Raw genomic sequence first — 20,420 nt, forward strand, 5'->3', positions numbered from 1 at the left:
AGCCACTGCCGTCGACAAAAAGCCAGTCGCCGCGACGCCGCAAGTATTTGCGTACGCAAATGATTTGCAAAATTTGCGCGAAAACTTAACATAACTCAAATGAAATGTAAATTTACTTTAGAAACTAACGGAAATAGTTCAACTATGGATACTTTGCAGCATCGTTGAGCGCAGTCAGGCTTGGTTGTGGCGTTTTAACTTGCGCGAGTTTCGAGGTTGTCAAATGTTAAATAGGAGAATTAGATAATATAATTTAATTTATAAATTAAAATAATGACCTGTGGAAGGAAAGTAGAACTGACTGAAACTGGTGAAATGTGAAATGCGTAAAATTTCAGTTCTAAAAATATTTCTTCGTCTTAATGTAGTAGAGCTTGACTATAGATTTTAGGCTTGATTTAGTACTTATCAGATAGTTTAGTAAAATTTGGAGTGCAAACAATCCAAAATTTTTCTGATTGGATTTATGGGGATTTTTCCAAGTAACGACATTAATAAGTATTTAATGCAACAGAACTCAGTGAATCCCAAGAAAAACGATGTAATTTAACTAGTTTTGAAGTTTCAATTTTAAACCATCAAAGAAACATCACTTTTTGCTTTCATTTCGAATTTTCAATTATCCTGCTTGCTGCATTTTACCCTCTTTGCCCTGAATCTGCACCAAATGAAGGCAATTTGCACATTTCAATTGTAGCATTCAGCTAATATTAAATGTCTGCGTCGGTTAAGCTCTCTTTTTGGTTGGCTAATTAAGCGCAAAGCAGGGACTAGTAGCGCGTATTTGCTCGGAAATTCGCTATCTTCTCAACTGCCTGCGTATTGCTACTTACTTTCAGCAACATCAAAGGCAAATAGGCACTCAAATACTATACAGTCAGTACTCAAAAATACCCAAGCAAATACCATATAGAGACATTTTTGCGTTTCATATATTTTTAATCAAGAGTCATGTCGCTTAATTGCCGACATGTCACGCCCGGTGCACAATGGGCGTCTGTAAGAGATTCTTCTTTTTTACTTTGGGAATTTTTTCTTTGCTTTAAATTATTGAGCGAAGCTTTGTAGCAATTATTGCAAGACAAGCAAGCACTCTTCGGTAGATAAGTATTCCACATTTAACCTGGAGATGTATGAGCTTTCTTTCCCTTTTTCCAGTTCAGCTATTCGGCTTTCAGCTTTGAAATGAAATTACTTTGAGCGTGTTTTCGAATTAGCTGTTGATTTCACATTGGCTAAATTAAGATAACTAGTTTTCCTTCCTCTCTTTGACTAGAGCCGTTAAATGTGTAAAGAAAAAGAAAAGGAAAAGGTTTAATAAAAACTGTATTATTTATGAGAAGATTTCCTTAACCAAAACTATAACAGCATGAAACGCTCAATGCTCCCTTTTTTCTCTCATTCAAACATACAAAATATTTTACAAATTGGTCCGATTATTTAATTAACCATACATCAAAATTAGTTACGCATTCAAGGATTTTGGAAGTTAGTATTTGAACCTTCCACCTCTCTTTTGACGAGCTTAGGATTCACGAGACATTCTTTGTCATTTTCATTCGGAGAGAGGGGTTCTCACTTGAGCCACTGTATTTTTTCTATTGAAGATTTTATGGATTTCTTCGTAAAGAATTATTGCTCACAAGTTGAAAGGGAAATACGGTTCCTTAGAAGTGTAATACCGTCGACACTGTAGAGCAACAAAAGCTCTAAAAATGGCAGAACTGTGAGAGTTTTTAAATAATGAATTGCTGGAAGGATAATAATTTTTTTTTTCAAATACCAAAAGCTTTTCTGAAAGAAAGCTTTCACTTGCTGAGATACAAAGCTTTAAAATGAAATTTCGTTAAGTAACATTATGAATCTGTAGTTCATATACTTTGCCTGCAAACATGATCTTGCAATTTTCAAAAGCTTTTTTGGCAAGAAAAGCTCACCAGAATAATTTTTGAAAAAAATTTGTGCAAGATTAATAAAATTCACGGCAAATCCTTGAGTTTTTTGGAATATCACAAGCTTTTTAAGCAAAACAAGTTCCCAGCTCAATGCAGAATAGTCAAAAACAAAACAAAACTTCAAGTTTTAAATCAAAACAATTTACAGGAAATCCAAGTGGGCACTTAAATTTTGTTTGAAATACCAAAAGCTGTTTAGAATGCAAAAGCTCTTGCTTGATGTGCTACAAAGTTTTAAGAAGAAGTTTCGTTACGTAACATTTTAAATCTGTAGTTCAGATACTGTAACTACAGGCATGATCTTTTAAATTTCAAAAGCTTCTTAGAAAAGAAAAGCACCCTGTTCATTGCAGAATAATTTTTGAAAAAAAAAATTAGTTGAAGCCACAGCAAACCCATGAATTCTTTAAAATATCACAAGCTTTTCAAGCAAGAAAAGCTTCCCACTTCAATGCAGAATATTTAAGAAAAGGAACTTCTCTTTTTTAAAGCAAGCAAAAGCTTTCAGTTTGTTGTTTTTAAAAAAATTTCAAGTTTGTAGTTAATATAATTCCCAGCAAGTCTATCTGAGCAGTTGTTTAAAATATCTGAAGCTTTCAAGCAAGACAAAGTTCAAAGCAGAAAAATATTTGAAAAAAAAATCTAAGCAATCCAGAGCAAACTCACATAAATTCACAGATCTTTAAAATACCAAAAACATTGTAAGCAAGCAAAAGCTCATAGTTCTTTATTTTTGGAAAACTAAATTCTTGTTTTAAATCTGTGTGGATCACAGTAAATCCGTGAGAGCAGTTTTTTTGAAATAACTAAAGCGTTTTAGGCGAGAAAAAGCTCTCATTTCGTTAAAAGACATATCAAAATTGGATTATCAAAGCTTTAGCGGTTCTAAAGCCAATAAAATTGATAATAAAATCGCTTTCAAGCTGCATTTCAAAACGCACTCTAAGCTTCAATTAAACAAAACATTGATTACCAGCTTAACTTCAAGTTTTTCCATTTGAAAAACATCAAAAACGAATCGCTGTAAATAGCGCGCATCCCTGCTGATTAATATTTCCATATCCCTTTGGTATGTCAATTTACTATCAAGCGTTTACAGCAAAATACCAATAAGCGCACATGAAAATATGTAAATATATAAATAAAATATACAAATTAAGCCTTTCAGCAACTTTCAGCCCGGCAACTATTTACACTACTCTTTCCCCACACTTGTGCACCGCCGCATTCACACGCGCTCTGAGTTCACTACCCACTCAAATTATGCTATTAGAGTTCATTTCCTTTCCTCGGCTTACTGGCTTACTAACGACTCGTAAGTAATTATGATTATCCGTAATATTCCAATCATTTATGTAATTACATATAATGCAGCGGCTGCGGCAGCGCAGTTGGCTTTGATTACCCATTTGCACTGTGGGTATAATTAAGCGCCGCTGACCCCTTGTTGATATTTATTAGAATAGTGTGCTTTGGGTTTATTTATAGTTTTCGTAATTTTCTCATTTTAATTTGTTGTAATGAGCTGTCGCCGTTAAATGATGTTTCTGCCTGCGTTCACACGACTATTAACGGCATATTACTTAATTGTGGCGCTAAGCGTGCAGTTATTTATTGAAAAAGGAATTATTGAGAGTATAAGGTTCCTGTTTGTTCTCGTCAAGGATTTTGTATATATCGCTTTTTTACGGATTTCTGAGTAAATGAGATCCTTTGATCAGCGAATTGTTTCACTTCTCTCAAGCATACTGATTTTGTGTAAACGCGAACAAAACTTCGAAAAGCTCTTTCACTTCTCTTAATTAAGTTTTTACCGATCTTTGCGTAAACGAAACGAAACATTCACCCATCAAAATTCACTTAAAATTTTTCTCTCTCAGCTTTCACAACCTGTCAGTTATTTCTTGAAAAATGAATATTATTGAGCGCATAAGAGTCTTTGAATCAATCTCAATTTTACCGATTTTTGAGTAAACGCGATCGTTTTTTAGAGAGTTTTTTTCATTTCTCTCTAACATGCTGATTTGAGTAAACGAGAACAAAACATCGGAAAGCTCTTTCACCTTTCTCAATTATCTCCTAACGTAACTGTATACAAGTATCTTCTTTTAAAAACTTTAACTTATGAGGCCTAATTATAGAACATTAAGAAGTCGCTACGGAATTTAAACACACTGTATACATTTTTCATCAAATTTCTCTCTCTACTTCCACAACTTGTCTTTATTCCAACTGCAGTTCAGTTAGAGCAGATACGAGTACTTTGGCATTTCAGTTTCAACTTGCTTTGGTGTACCCACAATTAACTAAATAAAATATTATTTAAAATTTCTGAACCTTCAAATGCTTTACGTACTCACCTTAGAGTAGTTTCTAGTATAGAACAACAACGTGTCAGGGTCTTTTATTATAGCATAAGTTCTGAGATAGTTGAGAACACATTGCTATTTTAAAAGACTTCAAACACATATTTTATTTACCAAAATATTTCCAAATTACTTGTTATAGGAAACATTGGTAAAAAATATTTATAAATACTTATTATAAATATATATAAGTGCTTAGTATGGTCGTTAAGATCGTAAAGAATCTCATATGACCTTAATACCTTATATTCTTCTATGGAGACTATGCTCAATAAGGTCTGGGGTTTAGTTTAGCAAACACTTTTCATAAAACCAAATGGTTGTTACTTAGCTCTTTGAGGGCTCAACTAGGATATGATGCTATTTTTATAAACCAAAGGGTCTACTACAACTTTACCACTGCTTTATAAATCTAGAACCAATTTTTGACCAAATACGCGCAGCTTAGATATCTTCTACCTCCAACTCTCATGATCGAGCCAAAGCTGAGCTCTTCATTTAACACAAATTTTAGATTTTGCCACATATTGATTTTTTCGCTCATCTGCTTACCCTTTCGCTCTAAATTTGCCTCCTTTGAGCTATTCATTTCAATTTTTGCTCGACTACAACCATCTTTTTCATTCTCCTCTAATGACCACTAATGGCTCTCATATTGCTGCGCACTAATCAACAAGCTCATTGAACGTCCTCTTCAGCGTTCGGTCATTAGTGTTTAGTTATTTAAATAAAAATGACGCTCATCCCTTGAGGACCACTTTTCGCTCACACAGCACAGTGCTTCGGGCATAATTTGCAGTGAAGGCAGAGATTAGTGAACTTTGATTTACGCTTATTAAAATGTAAATAATATGTTGAATAAAAGCATATAACGAGAAGGTCTGCTTGTGAACGAGGAGAAGACGAAATATGTCCTGTCATCAAACAAAAAGTCATTGCATCGCGAGTTGGCTCGCACGTCACTTTTGACCGTCATAACTTCGAAGTCGTAGATGATTTCGTCTATCTTGGAATCAGCATTAACAACAACAACAGCGCAAGCATCGAAATCTAACGAGGAATCACTTTTGTTAACTGGTGCTAACGGACTGAGTAGGCAATTGAGAAGAAAAATCCTCTCTCGACGAACAAAGACCAAACTCTACAAATCCCTCATCATTCCCGACCTGCTATATGATGCGGAGGTAAGGGCAATCACATCATATGAATAGGCGGCCTTAGATGTATTCGAGAGAAAGGTTTTGCGAAAGATTTAAGGTCTTTTGCGCATTGGCAACGGCGTATACCGCAGTCGATGGAACGATGATCTGTATGAGATATACGGCGACATTGACATAGTTCAGTGAATGAATAGAGTCCGGCTACGCTGGCTGTGTCATGTTATCCGGATGGAATTGAACACTACAGCTTTGAAGGTTTTCAATTTAGTACCCGGCCGTGGAAGCAGAGGAAGACCTCCACTTTGTTGGGGATATCAGATAGAGAAGGACCTGGCTGCACTTGGTAACTCCAATTGGTACCAAATAGCGCAAAGAAGAAACGACTGGCGCATTGTTGTTAACTCGGCTATAACCGCGAAAACGGTGAAATTGCCAGTAAAGAAGAAGACTCTCGAGACCTTCCTTAAACTTGACAGGTAGATTGACATACGAACAGATGTTTAGAATGGTGATTTGATATGAAATGATTGGATGAAAAGGTGATCATATAAATAAATGCCTGTATAAAAAGTTCAAGGGCGGAGGGGCAGCAAAGTGAAGGAAATACCAGACAAAGGATAGACAGATGAATGCATGGCCTAATATTGCCTCTATGAATTATAAATATACAAATGGACGTAGGCCTCCTAGACGAATTAACGTTGGAAAGAATGGACGAATCTATATATTGACGGTATAGGAGACGACGCTACGGATAAGCATATGGATGGATTATCCATATACAGAATAAAAGATCGATGGACGCATATTCAGAGATGCGGATGGATGGAATTTATAATGAACTTATAGAAAGATGGAAGTATGGTTACAGTACGGATGGACAGAGTGAAAAGTAAGAATGAACAAATCAATATATGGACATAAGAATGCACTGCCAGAAATAATGGATAAGTAGTTAGAAGAACGAATTGTCGGCTGAATGTGTTACTATGATCTCAACGTATAGCCTGAGAAGGCTTACGGATGAATGAATTTTATAATGGGTAGATTGTAGATGGAAAGGATATGAGTACAAATAGTTAGATGAATGAAAAACTCGAATGTATGAACAGCTAAAGTATTGCTAGAGTGACTGATTAGATATGAAATCGAAATATTAGAAAGATGGTTGAGTGGATACACTGAAAAATCCTTTTTTCTTTTGGTGATATCTGGATGAACTGATGACCTCACTAAAGAATTAACGAGAATTATGACTATAATGAGTACAGTGAACTAAATTGTAATTTTCGAAGAAATGTGATCCAACTTATTACAGCATTTAAACACGCACCCTTCCAAGTCCACCAAGCTTATTCACTTGCAACAAGTATATAGTTAAGACAGCAGTTTGCCATAAAACCACTTAAGCCCAAATGAATATTGCATGGAAATTTAATAACAGCAGGATGCATAAACTTTTCGAAAATTTGAAGAGCGCAACAATGGCCACCGGAGAAGACAATATAAAAGAGCGCATGACCCTTAGCTGCAGTAAAAACTTTAACCATGCGATAATAAATGACTTGGCCACCAGTGCCCGGCTCAACCGCACTCCAACCGAGTTAACAATCAGCGCTTCCTATGGACATTTCACTACACCACAGGCGAGTCGAGTTGGCAACACTTGAATTGTTGGAAAATGAAATTTTAAAAAGCTATTGAAATTGAAAAGCACTCACACTCAGCGACCAGCACTCGACAGACAGCGCAAGGAAAGAAGCTGAAGTGTATTAAACAAAAGAAGCGCACCAAAAGGGAAGTGTAAAGGCTGAAGAGTATGCTTGAAGCTAAGGTGTATGTGGTAGTGTTAGTGTAGGAGGTGTGCGTGCAAACTGCCGCTACACCGAAAGAGCGCCCACGAGACATGAAAGTTTGACTGTCGCATGGCAAGAGTTACTTAAATGGCAACACTGGTCAAGACAGCGCATACTCCCGTACTCGAAAACAGCGCTGTGTATGTGTGTGTGGGTGGACGCCTTACAGTTAGTTCCGGTTCTTAATATTTAACTACGTTAAAGTGTCCGGAGTATGCACATTAAAACTTAAAGCGCTTGACAACGTTGAGAGGAGAGCTGTGTTGAAAAGGCAGCAACAAAATACTGTTAAATTGACAAAACAAGCGTGCTTGTACACACAACTCCTTCAAAACGATACAGAACCGCAGATATATGTATATATACACAGATATATACAGTATGTATGTAAGTATATTACCGCTAAGTATTGCTACGTGTCGCTAAAACGCCCGTCAACGTAACTGTTTATTAAATTTTTGCTTTTTGTTGCATAAATTCTTTATACAAGCATACTTTGTTACCGTTCTTGTTTATGAGTATGCTTAGTACCATGGTATTTAGTTTGCATAGCCTACTTTTAGGCGCTTAAACGCCTTATTATGCTGGTTGGTTGGTATTGTGTGCTAATAATGCCAGCCCGTTATACACTTAATTAATGATGGTGATGACCCATTATACAAGCCAAGGTGGTCTCATAAAGCGCGGCAGTTATTTATAACACTTGGTGCATACCTTCAGGCGTATGATATAATTTTTGGTTACTTCAAGAGCAGCTGGTTGAAGTAGGTTTTTGGCAGTATTTGGCGACCAAAAATTTTTTTTTTGTTTTTTAAAGAGAGCGTGAAAAGCTCTTTATTGTAATTTTTAGCTGAAAGAGAACCTTTAAAAAGTCAAATAAACTTTAAAGAGTTATACACGAACTTTTTTTTTATAAATCAGATGATGCTTTCTCTTTATAATTATATAGTAAATATATAAACATACACTTTACAGAAAAGCGAAAGAGAGACATTTGAGAGGGGCTTAGAAAATATGGCAGTTTTCACATGACCTTCACATATATATATATATTCATCGAAAAAACGCGATTTTTGATAATAAAATAAATTTTTTAAGCCACTCTGTGGGTAAGTTCAGCCGTTCAGCGGGCTTGAGAAGTGTTCCCTCCATAACTTCAGTATGCTGTGCACATCAGCCACTAAATTACCACTTGCAGTCCTACAGGAGTTTGCTCCGGTTTTGAAACTTTCCGTTAGGTGCCATAACATTTCCTAGAATTGTCGAGCATCTCAAACTCTTCATACTCACGCATTTCGGCATCTTCCTTTATCTGCATATGTTTCTCTCTCTGATTATGTGATGTGCTTGTAGTCAACTCAGGCAAGACTTAGTTAACTGGTAAAGGAGATGGTCTGCAGTTAACTAAAATCGAATAAAAGTGTGAATGAAATCAAAGCTTATGAGATTACGGAATCCTTGATGTATACTGGAGAGAGGCTTTGGTTAAAAATTAGCTGATTTCAAGCTACAAACGGATAGGCTTAAAGTGTAAAATAACAATTTTTGTTGTTATATAAAGAGAAATATCGAGTTTCCCAGCACTACTGGGAGCTCTGACGAATTGAGCAGCATGCTAAGCGTGACTCTAGCACAACCTAACACTATTTGTTTCCGACTCCTACAACAACTTCGTAAAAGCATACCAGACGAGGTTGCATATAACAATAGCTGAAAACTAACCAATTTTCGTTTGAGATTATGTCAGGGATTACGCATACAAACACACACACACAAGCGCCTACATCAATAAACAACCGAACTCTGCACAAAACAAAAGCTGAGCTGGAGCGAGAGAGGGAGGCGTACCAGACACCAATAAAAGGAAATCAACATGCAAATTGAGTAGTTCGAGCGCGTGTGAGTATTTCGAATGTATGAAGGTGACTGTGTGAATTGTTCACATGTGAAAATCAAATTAATTGCCATGGTAGCATACCACTAGGCGCTGCGGCAAAGGTTATGGGAAAATGTACGCAATTGATGTGGGATAAAAGCGCATCAACTAGTGTGCTCGTGTACCGGCTAGAATATCTAATTCCCAAGTACAACTGTGGCGCACAAACGCAAGCACTCGCATGCATATGTACATATGTATATACATATGTATATGTGTTTGTGCGTGAGCAATACACCAATACACACAAGTGAAATGGAATCCGATTTCGGTTTTGTGAGCAGTGTGAAGCAACAGCGCAGCAGAGCCGCTTTAACGCCGCAGGCATGTTGTCATACGGAATTGTTTGTTACGCATATACAGTCATACAGACATACATATGTATGTGTTAGTGCGCAAAACGTATTGTCATTGATATCCATGTCAAATTATGTCATTTTCCGTACCACAGGGATTTGCACTTACCTCACCAAAATGCTATGCCTACCTGTCTAACGGTGTGCAAAACAACCGCACAACCACAAAAGCATGCTAATGGATGTGCTAGAGGCTATATACCATATACATACATCTGTAGAAACATATATTAGTATATGTGAGTTACATACATATGTATATGAATTGTGGTTTCATTTGGTGAGATTTTAAAGCCATTTAGGTAAACTAAAATTAGCTTGTCAATTTCGTGTGAGAAATGCTCTTTAATACGAGAGATTAGTAGTTTAAGGTAAAGGGTCATAAGTTTACCGTTATGTATGTATAAAAATGCTTCAAAAGCTTACAAGAAGTGCATCTGAACCGAATTTAGGTACATAGAGAATATCGCACCTCACATTTTCCGAACAATAATCACTTTCCATGTATCAACAAGAGAGTAAATCGAGAGAGAGTGCGCTAAAATTCACTTCGCTTCTAGGTTACACGTGCTTGAAGAATTTTTATCAAAGTTTCCGTATTTACTCTTGCTATTTGCCACTCAATTTTGCATTTTATAATATAAGCTTTGCTATTATTTTCTTTCTAAAAACATTGGCAACTCTATTCAAAATTCAGATCTGTCATGCCATTTTTTTTAACATATTTTGAATTAGCGAAATGTATTTTATATTAACAGCACATCTTTTACTTATTAATATACGTATATGTATTTTTAGTTCATATAATTTTATTTAAAATGGGTGGCAACTCTATACTAATTTTTTTTAACAACAAAAAGTATTATATATTAATAATGGATCTTTTGCTTAGTAATATATGTTTTTAATCCATATAATTTTATTTAATTGGGTGGCAACTCTATATTAAAAAAATTTTCCATTTACAAATTACACATTTTTCATTTTTGTTATAAAAATATTCACTTTTTTAATATTTTAATTTTTTAACACTTAAAATATTTTGTAATGAACTGGCAACCCTATACCAAAACTTGTGCAAATTAAATATTATTCTCTATGCATTTCATATTAAAATATCTGTCCAGATGAAAACAATTTTTTTATATGTATAAGTTTTTATTATTAGTTGGTAACCCTATTAAAGCTTTCACACATACATACATAAATGAAAAATTTAAATTTTCAAATTTAAAATTTTTTATTCAATAAATTTTGTTCGTTGAAACTGAGGAAAATAGGATTTGCTGCACATACATAAGTACATATGTATGTCTGCTTATATTAATATCATTTGAAAGGGTGGTAACTCTATAAAAGTACTTTTAATTTTTTTCTATAGGGCAATTCAATATGTATATCTGCAAAAACAAAATTTTAGAAAAAAATTTGATAAATACATAAGATAAATGGTAACCCTAATTACTAGCAATCTCAAGTTGAACTTAAGCTTCGTCTCAATTTTATTAATTAACAAGTTTTTAACATGAATTTTTGTAAATATTTGTTTCCTTTTGTGAATACAGTTGGCATCCCTATTCAAAAGAATTTCTTTATTGAAGAAAATACTACACAATGTACATATACTTAATTATCTATATTTTTGGAAAGATACATTTTTCAAACAGGTAAATAAAGAACTTTAACATGCAGTTAGCAAATACAAAAATAAAACAGGTGGCAACACTATTCAAAATTAACTTAAATGTTTCAAAACGCAATTAGTTTCATTACAATATTTACTAATTTTTTATATATTTTCTAATGGTACATGTCTTCAATGTGAAATCTTCGCAAAAAAGTGGCAACACTATTAAATAAAATTGATAAATTTTATAATCTCATATCAATAACACTTTCAAATAAAGGTTAAATATGAAATGACAAAACTTTTTAATAATAGTTAGTTTAGTTTTTCTAAATAACGTGACAAAATGGCAACCCTATATACATATACATACATACATACATATATATGTATGTATGTATGAAAATTCGCATACTTGAATATTTTTAAAACATGTTTTCTTATGCAAAGCAATTAGATTATGCGCAGCTACAGCTTATATGTATAACCAGATAACTTATTTTAAATAATCTAAGCATATGGCAACCCTATAGAATACGCAAATATGTATAGAAAATAAATTAGATCGCAAATCCTTTAGCACTGCTCAGTTGTTTACTCAGAAATTTAAACTACGAAATTATTTATAATTTTTTTTAAATAAGTGGCAACCTTATTAACAAAAAATAGTTGTATACTTTTATCTCTTACTTTATGCGTTTTATGTAATATTTCTAAACAATATTTATGAACTTCTATATTCGTCTAGACATACAACTGAATAATTTAATTTAACTGGTATTAGGGCAGATGGCAACCCTCTGTAATGAAAAATTTTAAAGTCAATGAAACCAAAATTTTTTAGTTTGTCCTTCTCCTATAGTTATTATTTTATTAATATTTATGTATGTTTTTGCGCAGGTGGCAACTTCGTTTGAAAAAAAATATTTAAATATTTTAAATATTCAATTTATTTTACATTTTATACTATTCTTCTAAATTCCTTCTAGTTAATATTATATTGTTTTAGAACCATAAACAACCATTTTTAACCGGTATTAAGGCCGGATGGCAGCCCCAGAAAATTTGTATTAAAAAAAGTTGCATCAAAAAATATTTATAATAGCTTAATACAACTTAAATAATAAAAAGTATAATATTTTGTTTAAGTTTTTTTCAATAGCTGGCAACTTTGTTTGAAAAAATATATTTTTTATTGGTCACCATAACTATTACAATATTTCTGAAATGGTAGCTTTGGCCGAATTTCTCACATCTCACCATAATGTGTACATACTATACATATACATATGTACATATGTATGTATAAAAGTTCGTAGATATGCATATGAAGGTCGTCTTCAGGCACTTTTGCCCAGCGATTGGTATAAATTTCAAGGCCTTCTCAGCACCAATCATCATGATTGTACCTCTGCAGAATTTATTGTCGAAAAACCATATTTATTTGCATATGCAAAACCGGCCCAGCATAAATAACGGTCACATGCAGCCTTACACCCACATATGTACATTTTTTCTGCTCATATGCACATACATGTCCGACGCACTCAACCGGAAGAAAGGACAATCATGGCGTGCGACCGTCCAAAAAAATATCGCCTGCTGTAAAATAATATCACCTAAGTGCTTAGTACCAGGCGGCAACGCTGGTCAGTGAGGCACAAATAAAAAATGAAGCTGTTATAAAAACCCTTACCAATTTGCATATATGCAGCCAAGCTTGCTGCGTGTGTGAGTATGCGTGCGTAATAAAAAAAAACTATGAAAATAACTCAAATTGTAGGCGTTGCTGACCTTGTAAGCGGCGCTTATTTATTTGTGTGTATGTACATACATATATAGCAGGTAGGTGTGTTAGTGTTGGCGGAAACTTTATTTTCATAGCATAGTGTTGGGCGTTTCATACAGGCACATCCGTTTTAAGGGCATAAATGCGTCCCCTTTTACCAAAATCAACAATCTACATATGAAATTTGTGTAGGGGAAGTATATATACATATATGTACATATATACATATATATATATATGTATATATGTATATCTGATGTATATATGGTTATTCATATATATTTGTATGTACAATTTATTCACAAATTTCATATTTTGGGGTGCTGTGTGACACTATCAGCTCACCTTGAGCAGCGTAAATGAAATATAATAGTCAAATATACTTGTACAGATGAATTACACAGTTAAATACAGTTATGTTTTACATAGTTGTTTTTTAAATTAAAATTTTTTCGCATATTCGACCTATTCAGTAAAAGCCAGTTCTTTCGGCAAAACACATGCTTGAAGAATATCAAAATAATTATAAAATGCTTTTTTTTATACATTAAAATTTCATTAGTTATCCGTATGTAAAGAATTTTTCGGATCAATTAATTAAAAAAATCTTTACACAAATCAAAAAGCCTAAGAGTATGCAAAAAAAATTTTCTTGCAAATTTTACTAAATATTTGATTATCTTCCCCTTGTGCAAAAACATTTCGGTTTTATGTATATCTCATAATTGAAAAACAAAATCAGCCTTAAAATATGCAACATTAATTTAAATTTTTTTTGGTAAATTTCACTGAAGTGCTGACTGGTTGCTTCGTCTTCTAATGTTACATATTTTCATCATTTTATTTTAGAAGTAAGCTATAAATTTACAAAAACCAAATTAAACAGCCTAAAAGTATGCATTAAGAATTTAAAATATGTCTTCCTATACATTTTACTGTATTCTCCTCTCTTCTTGTAATATATTCACCACTGTTTACATCTCTTATCTGTATATGTGAGCTAGCTTAAAAGTATGCAATACAAAATTAAAATGTTTTTTATACATTTTATGGAATGCTTGTAATATTTTTCACTCGTACAAATTTGTTTCCTTTTTTATACATATCTCGTAATTGAAAAATAAAATCAGCCTTAAAGTATGCAATATAAATTTTAAATTTTTGTTGATAAATTTCATTGAAGTGCTGTCCAGTTGTTTCGTCTTCTAATGTTACATATTTTCATCATTTTATTTTAATATACTTATTTAAGCAGCATAAAATGAAATCAGCCTTAAAGTATGCAACACAAACAAAAATTTTGTTACACAGTTATCTAGGTGAACTTCTTGCATCATTGTTTTTATCTATTTATATAAAATTTATTCAGCTTCGATTTTTAAAATCCAATCAGCCTTAAAGTATGCAACATAAATTCTTCATTTTTTATAAATTTCACTTTTTCTTCTACACCTAATGTGTCATCATTTTATGTAAACATAGTAAGTTCTGTAGTATGTAAGGAAATCAGCTTTAAACTATGCATCAAAAAATATGTTATTTTATTATACATATGTGTATCTATTTATAAAAGTATGTATGTATATATGTACATATATATAATAAACCATTGCGCTACACTCTCCACTTTAGCCCTGCCTAATAGCTAGAGCTTTGATGTCTGGATATAAAATCTATACTTCATTCTCCCCTAAATACTTTTATGCTGGAAAGTAGAAGAGGTTCCTCATTTCTAAATCAGTCAAGCGTACTGACAATTTCGGTTTAAGAAATGTAAATACTTTAAGCTTTCCACCAAAATCGCTGCTGCTCTGAAAATCCTCTTCATTTCAAATTACAATTGGACAGCGAGTCTTCAAGCATAACTCGCACCGACCTTCAATAACTCAACTAATTTCTCAACTCTAATTTTTCCGTAAATCCCAACGAAACTTTACAGCGCACAATCCGTCCGCCGCAGTTGCGTGTCTCATAAATCTTGCAAAAAGTGAAAGAAATGACAAACTCATTAAATATTTTAATTACATCAGCACCTGATGGCGACCTCCAAGCAATGACATTGAAACAGATTTTGTCCGTGACCAAATGCCACAGCAGACGCACGCACACACCGGCGCTTTAGCTTAGCTCGAGTGCGTGCTGTTGCACGAAATCTACGCGTAAATGTTTTATTAGCGCCAACAAATTGACAATTTAAAAATTTAGCGTGAAGTAGGAGAGAGTGTGGGCGTTACCGTAATTGATGTACTCTCCCTTCGAGTCCCTTTAAGCTTAAAATATTTAATAAGAAGGATACTTAAGCCCACTAATACGCTTAAAATCCGTTTTTATGGCACTTCCAGCACACACTGCGCGAATGCAAATAATATTTAAGTTATTAAATTTTCAAAATAAATATTAAAACTACTCGTTTTTTAATGTTTTGGTTCTTTACAAGCTGAAATTGCGGCTGTCTCCTAAATATATACTTCAACAAAAAGGCATATTTTTATATATCTACGAAAACTTAGAGTTCTCGTGTCTAGTGTTTATTAAACTTAGTTATTACTGAAGTGTTGAGGTTCAACAAAATATTGTTATTTTTACTTTCCTTAAATGTTTCTGCTCTTCACAACCTAAAACTGTCACTGGCTCCTCAATGTATACTTCACCAAAATGGTATATTTTCATATATCACTAAAATCCAATTGTGCTCCTAGCTTTAACTTCAAAATTTTCACTAAAGAGTTAAGCCTTAAAAATATGTGTAGATATTCTTACTTTCTTTAACAACTTGGTATAAAAAAAATTTATACTGACTACTAACTGTATACCTCACCAAGTGTACATATTTTTTAATGGCTAAATGACGTAGATCCTGTTAGCCTTAATGTCCAAACAAATGTATTCGTAGTTTTTTCTATGAAAGTAAAAAGTCTGTCAAAATGTGTAAAGGTTCAATTAACTTCTCAACTCCTTAATGTATGCTTCAATAAAAGTAATATTTAATCGAAATTATAAAATATTTTATTGTTCACAAGCAAACAAGCAATGTATCCTAAATGTATACTTCACAATTTTATTGTGCATAAGAAACAGCACGGCGTCCTAAATGTATACTTCACCTGGTATATCTACAATAGTTTTTTATAAAATTTAAAGCTGTTTTCCTGAAATAAACTAAAAGCTCTGCCACTATGCGTAACTCTAAAGGTTTAACTAACTTCACAACTCCTAGATGTATGCTTTAATGAAAGTAATATTAGGTAGGTAATAATAATAACAGGGAAAAATTCCATATGGCGCCTGTATTTACATCGTTCATTATATCCGATATTACTACATGCTGCATTGTAGCCGAGAAGGAGAGTCCAAACGAAGTGCAGTATAATAATATTAATACTTTTCATTATAAATGATTAATCTTATGAAGGAATTTCTTGCTTTAAATCATGAAATATACGAATCAACGTATTTACTTACTTGGAATTGCTAGTAGATTAACAAAATCTTTTGAAAACTCTTGGAAGTTATTCTAGATATTAGGTGGACTTTGATATTAGTCAAATATGGCGCTAAGCCTGGAGCTTACCGTCTTCATATTCTAGTCAACCTCAAAACTGGAGAACATAAACCTGTGCAATATGTATAAGGAATTTAATTAAGAGCTTCATACCAGTTTGGAAGCTCTGCAGTAAGCGTGCTTCGAAGTAGGAATGAAATCTTGCCGAAAATCGTGATTATTATGACCTGTCCATAACTTTCCAGTGGGTAGTATTAAGTATTTCATTAGATTATATATCTCAACAGAGCACACAATCAATCAAAGATGCAATAAATAAAATATAGAATATACTAGCCTTTATGTTTTCCCATACAGATATATATATGTATCAGATTATGAAAAGATACACTAACTACATACCTGTAACGTGCCTAAACCGATAACTACAAATTTAAATTTAAATTAAAATTGTTATCCTTTATCCTTCTAAGGAGACCTTTACAGAGACAGTTCAGGTCTGGGATTGGATTGACGTTAAGAAGTTCAATAATCGTTCAGCTCCAAATGCTGTAGGCAGAGTTAACCGGATGAACTCTACTTGATGTGTTAAAATATTTTCTTTGTTAAAGCACTACTTTTAAAGCGAATGTGTTAGTATTTTCGGTATAACAGATAGATGTGGTAAGAAAATCGACGTAAAGCAAATTTCTTCAATTTTCAAAATTTCTTTAGTGGTGCTTAGTTGGTTCGAAGCTACGTACTCTACCGCCTTTCCTTAATAGTCTATCCTTAATAGTGTCTGCTTGCTAAAAATCCTTGATTTCTTTTTCGAAAAAATTAGTAACTCCTTTCAATGAACCAGTACGGATACAAAAATACGATACAAGTAGTGTCAGATTGCTTTTGTAGTCCGCTATTAACTCTGTCAAGTGACTAAAAGAGTTACCTCTTCAACTCTTGGGTATAATTTAAATTACTATTGAAAGGCTTTGAAAGTTTATGTAAAGAAATACAGAATACTCACTGCGGTGGACTCCTATCTTGTTAGGTATTCCTAGGAACTACGAACTCGAAGCGAAGTTAGTTATAGGAAATCGCATATTTGGAACAATCTGAGATACTGCTAGCTCTTTTTTCTTATTTATAATACACTACTAGATGTTGTTCGATCTAAAGAGGGTCTAACAAACATAAGGTGGCCTACAACTGTCTAACTGTTTTGAGAAGAATAAACGCGTAGTCGAAAAAAACTCAAATATATATAGAGGATAGCAGTTCTGTTGACTAGCCTAAGCTTGTTAAAGCCTTCCTTCGAACGAAATGTCCAACAACCTTTACTAAAGACACCCATACTTTATCTTATTTGTATGCCAAGTATGTAAGCATACGAATCTTCACGCATACCGCTTCAGCCCAAAGATTGAGCGCTGCTTGACTGCTGAAGTCCACATAAAAGAACATACTCCCTTGAGTAAACTCAGCTTTTGTTGCATATTGATTAAAACTACCGAGAATGCCGAAGCCGTTTGCGCTACCTCATGTAGCCATTTACAAGCGCGATGATTTCTGAATTCATCCCCATGTCTCACCGCTCTGTGCGTCTCAAATGACTTTTCAAATTAATTTACGCGCCCACTAAATAATAAATCACGCACCTGAGCTTTCGAAATATAATATAATATTTATTAGCTGGGCATTAATGAGTGTACAAAAATAGCAACAAAGGCAGTTATGTTATTTAAAACATGTTATATAAGTAGCTTATATTACTAGTCCAATATTTATAACTAATTATGTTATTGTTGTTTTATGTCATTGCAGGCGAACGACTCATTCAGTATGCTAGTGAGAATCTAGTCACTGAAGTGCTTATACACCCTCAGTACAATACACTCATACAATGTATGCGTAATCTACTGAGCAGTTTTACACGACATCGTCACATTATACACGCTGGCTACACGTTCTCCGGCAATGGTTCCTGGATCTTACAGGTGGGTGGGCATTTCGAAAGAATTTATATGACAAATGGAATACAAGTTAGGTTATAAGTATGTAAGAAGTCTTGACCTCCCAAGCGCGGACAGTCAAGAAGAAAGTGTTAAGTCATTTCTACCTCAACTTCTTCCATGCAGCTTCTGCAAATGGCGTCTGGTAAGAGTCCTAACTTTACAGCATAGCCGCCAATAGTGCAATGACTAGCAAGAGGAGGATCTCCTGCGATCAATATTTTGTGACAGCGCATGTACCGTTGGTGGTCCAGCGTTGGCCTAGCTAGCGAAGCTCAACTATTTAGTAATAGAACATAAGAGGATACGCGAGCACCGACCCGCTCCTATTCCACAGATAGCGGTTCTAGAGTGTCTTTCCTTGCTAGCTTGTCAGCTACGCAATTTCCTGTGATTCCGCTGTGGCCGTGCTCCCATTCCAGTCTTATCACTCGATGATATTGATAGCGAATTTAGGCACTCCTCGTCCAAACCCTGAACGCACTGTAAATGAATTGAAGGCTAGTATCGCCGCTCTGCCAACTGAGTGAATGGTCACTTCGCTGAAAGAGGCTACACTTCGAAGCAGCAGATATACTGCTACCTTAATGGCTACAACCTCGGCTTGGAAGACGCTCCGATAGTCAGGAAGTCTAAAGCTGGAGTTGGTAGAGAGCTCCTGACAGTAAACCCCTTCACCAACCTTCCCAAGCTTTGACCCATCCGTAAAGAAGCTCACTGCCCCTCTACTCCAAGGGCTTTTTCCCACCCAAAATTCCCTCATCGATATACCTGTATGGGCAGAGTAGGAGCCGTCAGAGTTTGGTTTGACGACTCCGTAATCGAACAATCGAGTGTACTAAACGGATTCCGAACTGACCAAGAGATTTCAACTCACCAGCCTATTCCGAATTTGTTTTAAAAATATTTTCTACCACAAGATCTTTGAAAGATGATCACAAAACCCAAATAGCTATAAGACAATCTATTTCCCAACAATCCAGTGTACTTAAACGAACTTCAGAACTGACCAACTGACCTGAGCTATCACAGGTCTGTATTATAATTCTATAATAATATCCAAAGATTCAAAATTTCCTACCAAATTCAATATTAAATATTCAAACCAAGGCTCAGAAGCTCTTGTCTTAGCTTCCTTCCATAGCTTAAAATCCAGCGAATCATATATCGTTGACTAATATGGCAAGTATATATCAAATTCACAGATACACGTAAAATTTTTCTTGAACTATACATACTTATTCGTATTCCTACACCCCGCTGAGCTGAGAATATACATATATCAACCCATTCTAACCGAACTTTTAGTCATGGCCGACATGTTATATACCGTCCTATCTTTAGTTAGACCATTTTCCATTATACATATGCACCTATTCAATTATTTCCCTACAGGATGGAACCTTCTCCGTCTCCGACTTCTCGGAGGCGTTTCAGGAACACGATGTACAGCGTGTCATACGTGCCTACGCCGACACGATTACAATGAATATACATTGCGCCGATGCCGGCCACTGGCACAGCTTGCCACACAAAAGCTTTGCACGCCTCTGCAAAATACGCATCAATCCCGTTGATGTATTGGACACCAGCAGTGAGGGTATCAATGCCTTTATTGGTAAGACGCATTCTAAATTATACCACAGTTCATAAGTTTTAATCTATTTTCAACCCGCACAGACTATCTAGCACCAATGCTTGTACCCACATCACTGCGGGAGCTGCTTGAGACCTCGGATGTTGTGGGTAATATACGCTTTACGCATCCAACACTATATGTCTTCCCCGGTGGACAAGGAGATGCTGCACTCTTCGGCATCAATGGTTTTAATATGTTGGGTAAGTAAACCGTAGATCTGTCACTATCTCTCATGATAAATAA

General features: G+C 34.5%; 1 protein-coding gene across 1 annotated transcript in view; it reads left to right on the forward strand.

Moving 5' to 3' along the window:
• The window catches only part of LOC120776088 (microtubule-associated protein futsch), a 186,261-nt gene that overhangs the window by 146,599 nt on the left and 19,242 nt on the right, over positions 1–20,420 (forward strand). The window contains 3 exon segments of the mRNA XM_040106566.1: positions 18,351–18,523; positions 19,934–20,156; positions 20,219–20,377. Of these exon segments, the coding sequence (XP_039962500.1) occupies positions 18,351–18,523; positions 19,934–20,156; positions 20,219–20,377 (555 nt within the window).

This window comes from Bactrocera tryoni, chromosome 4 (genome assembly GCF_016617805.1).
Source record: "Bactrocera tryoni isolate S06 chromosome 4, CSIRO_BtryS06_freeze2, whole genome shotgun sequence".
Lineage (NCBI taxonomy): Eukaryota > Metazoa > Arthropoda > Insecta > Diptera > Tephritidae > Bactrocera > Bactrocera tryoni.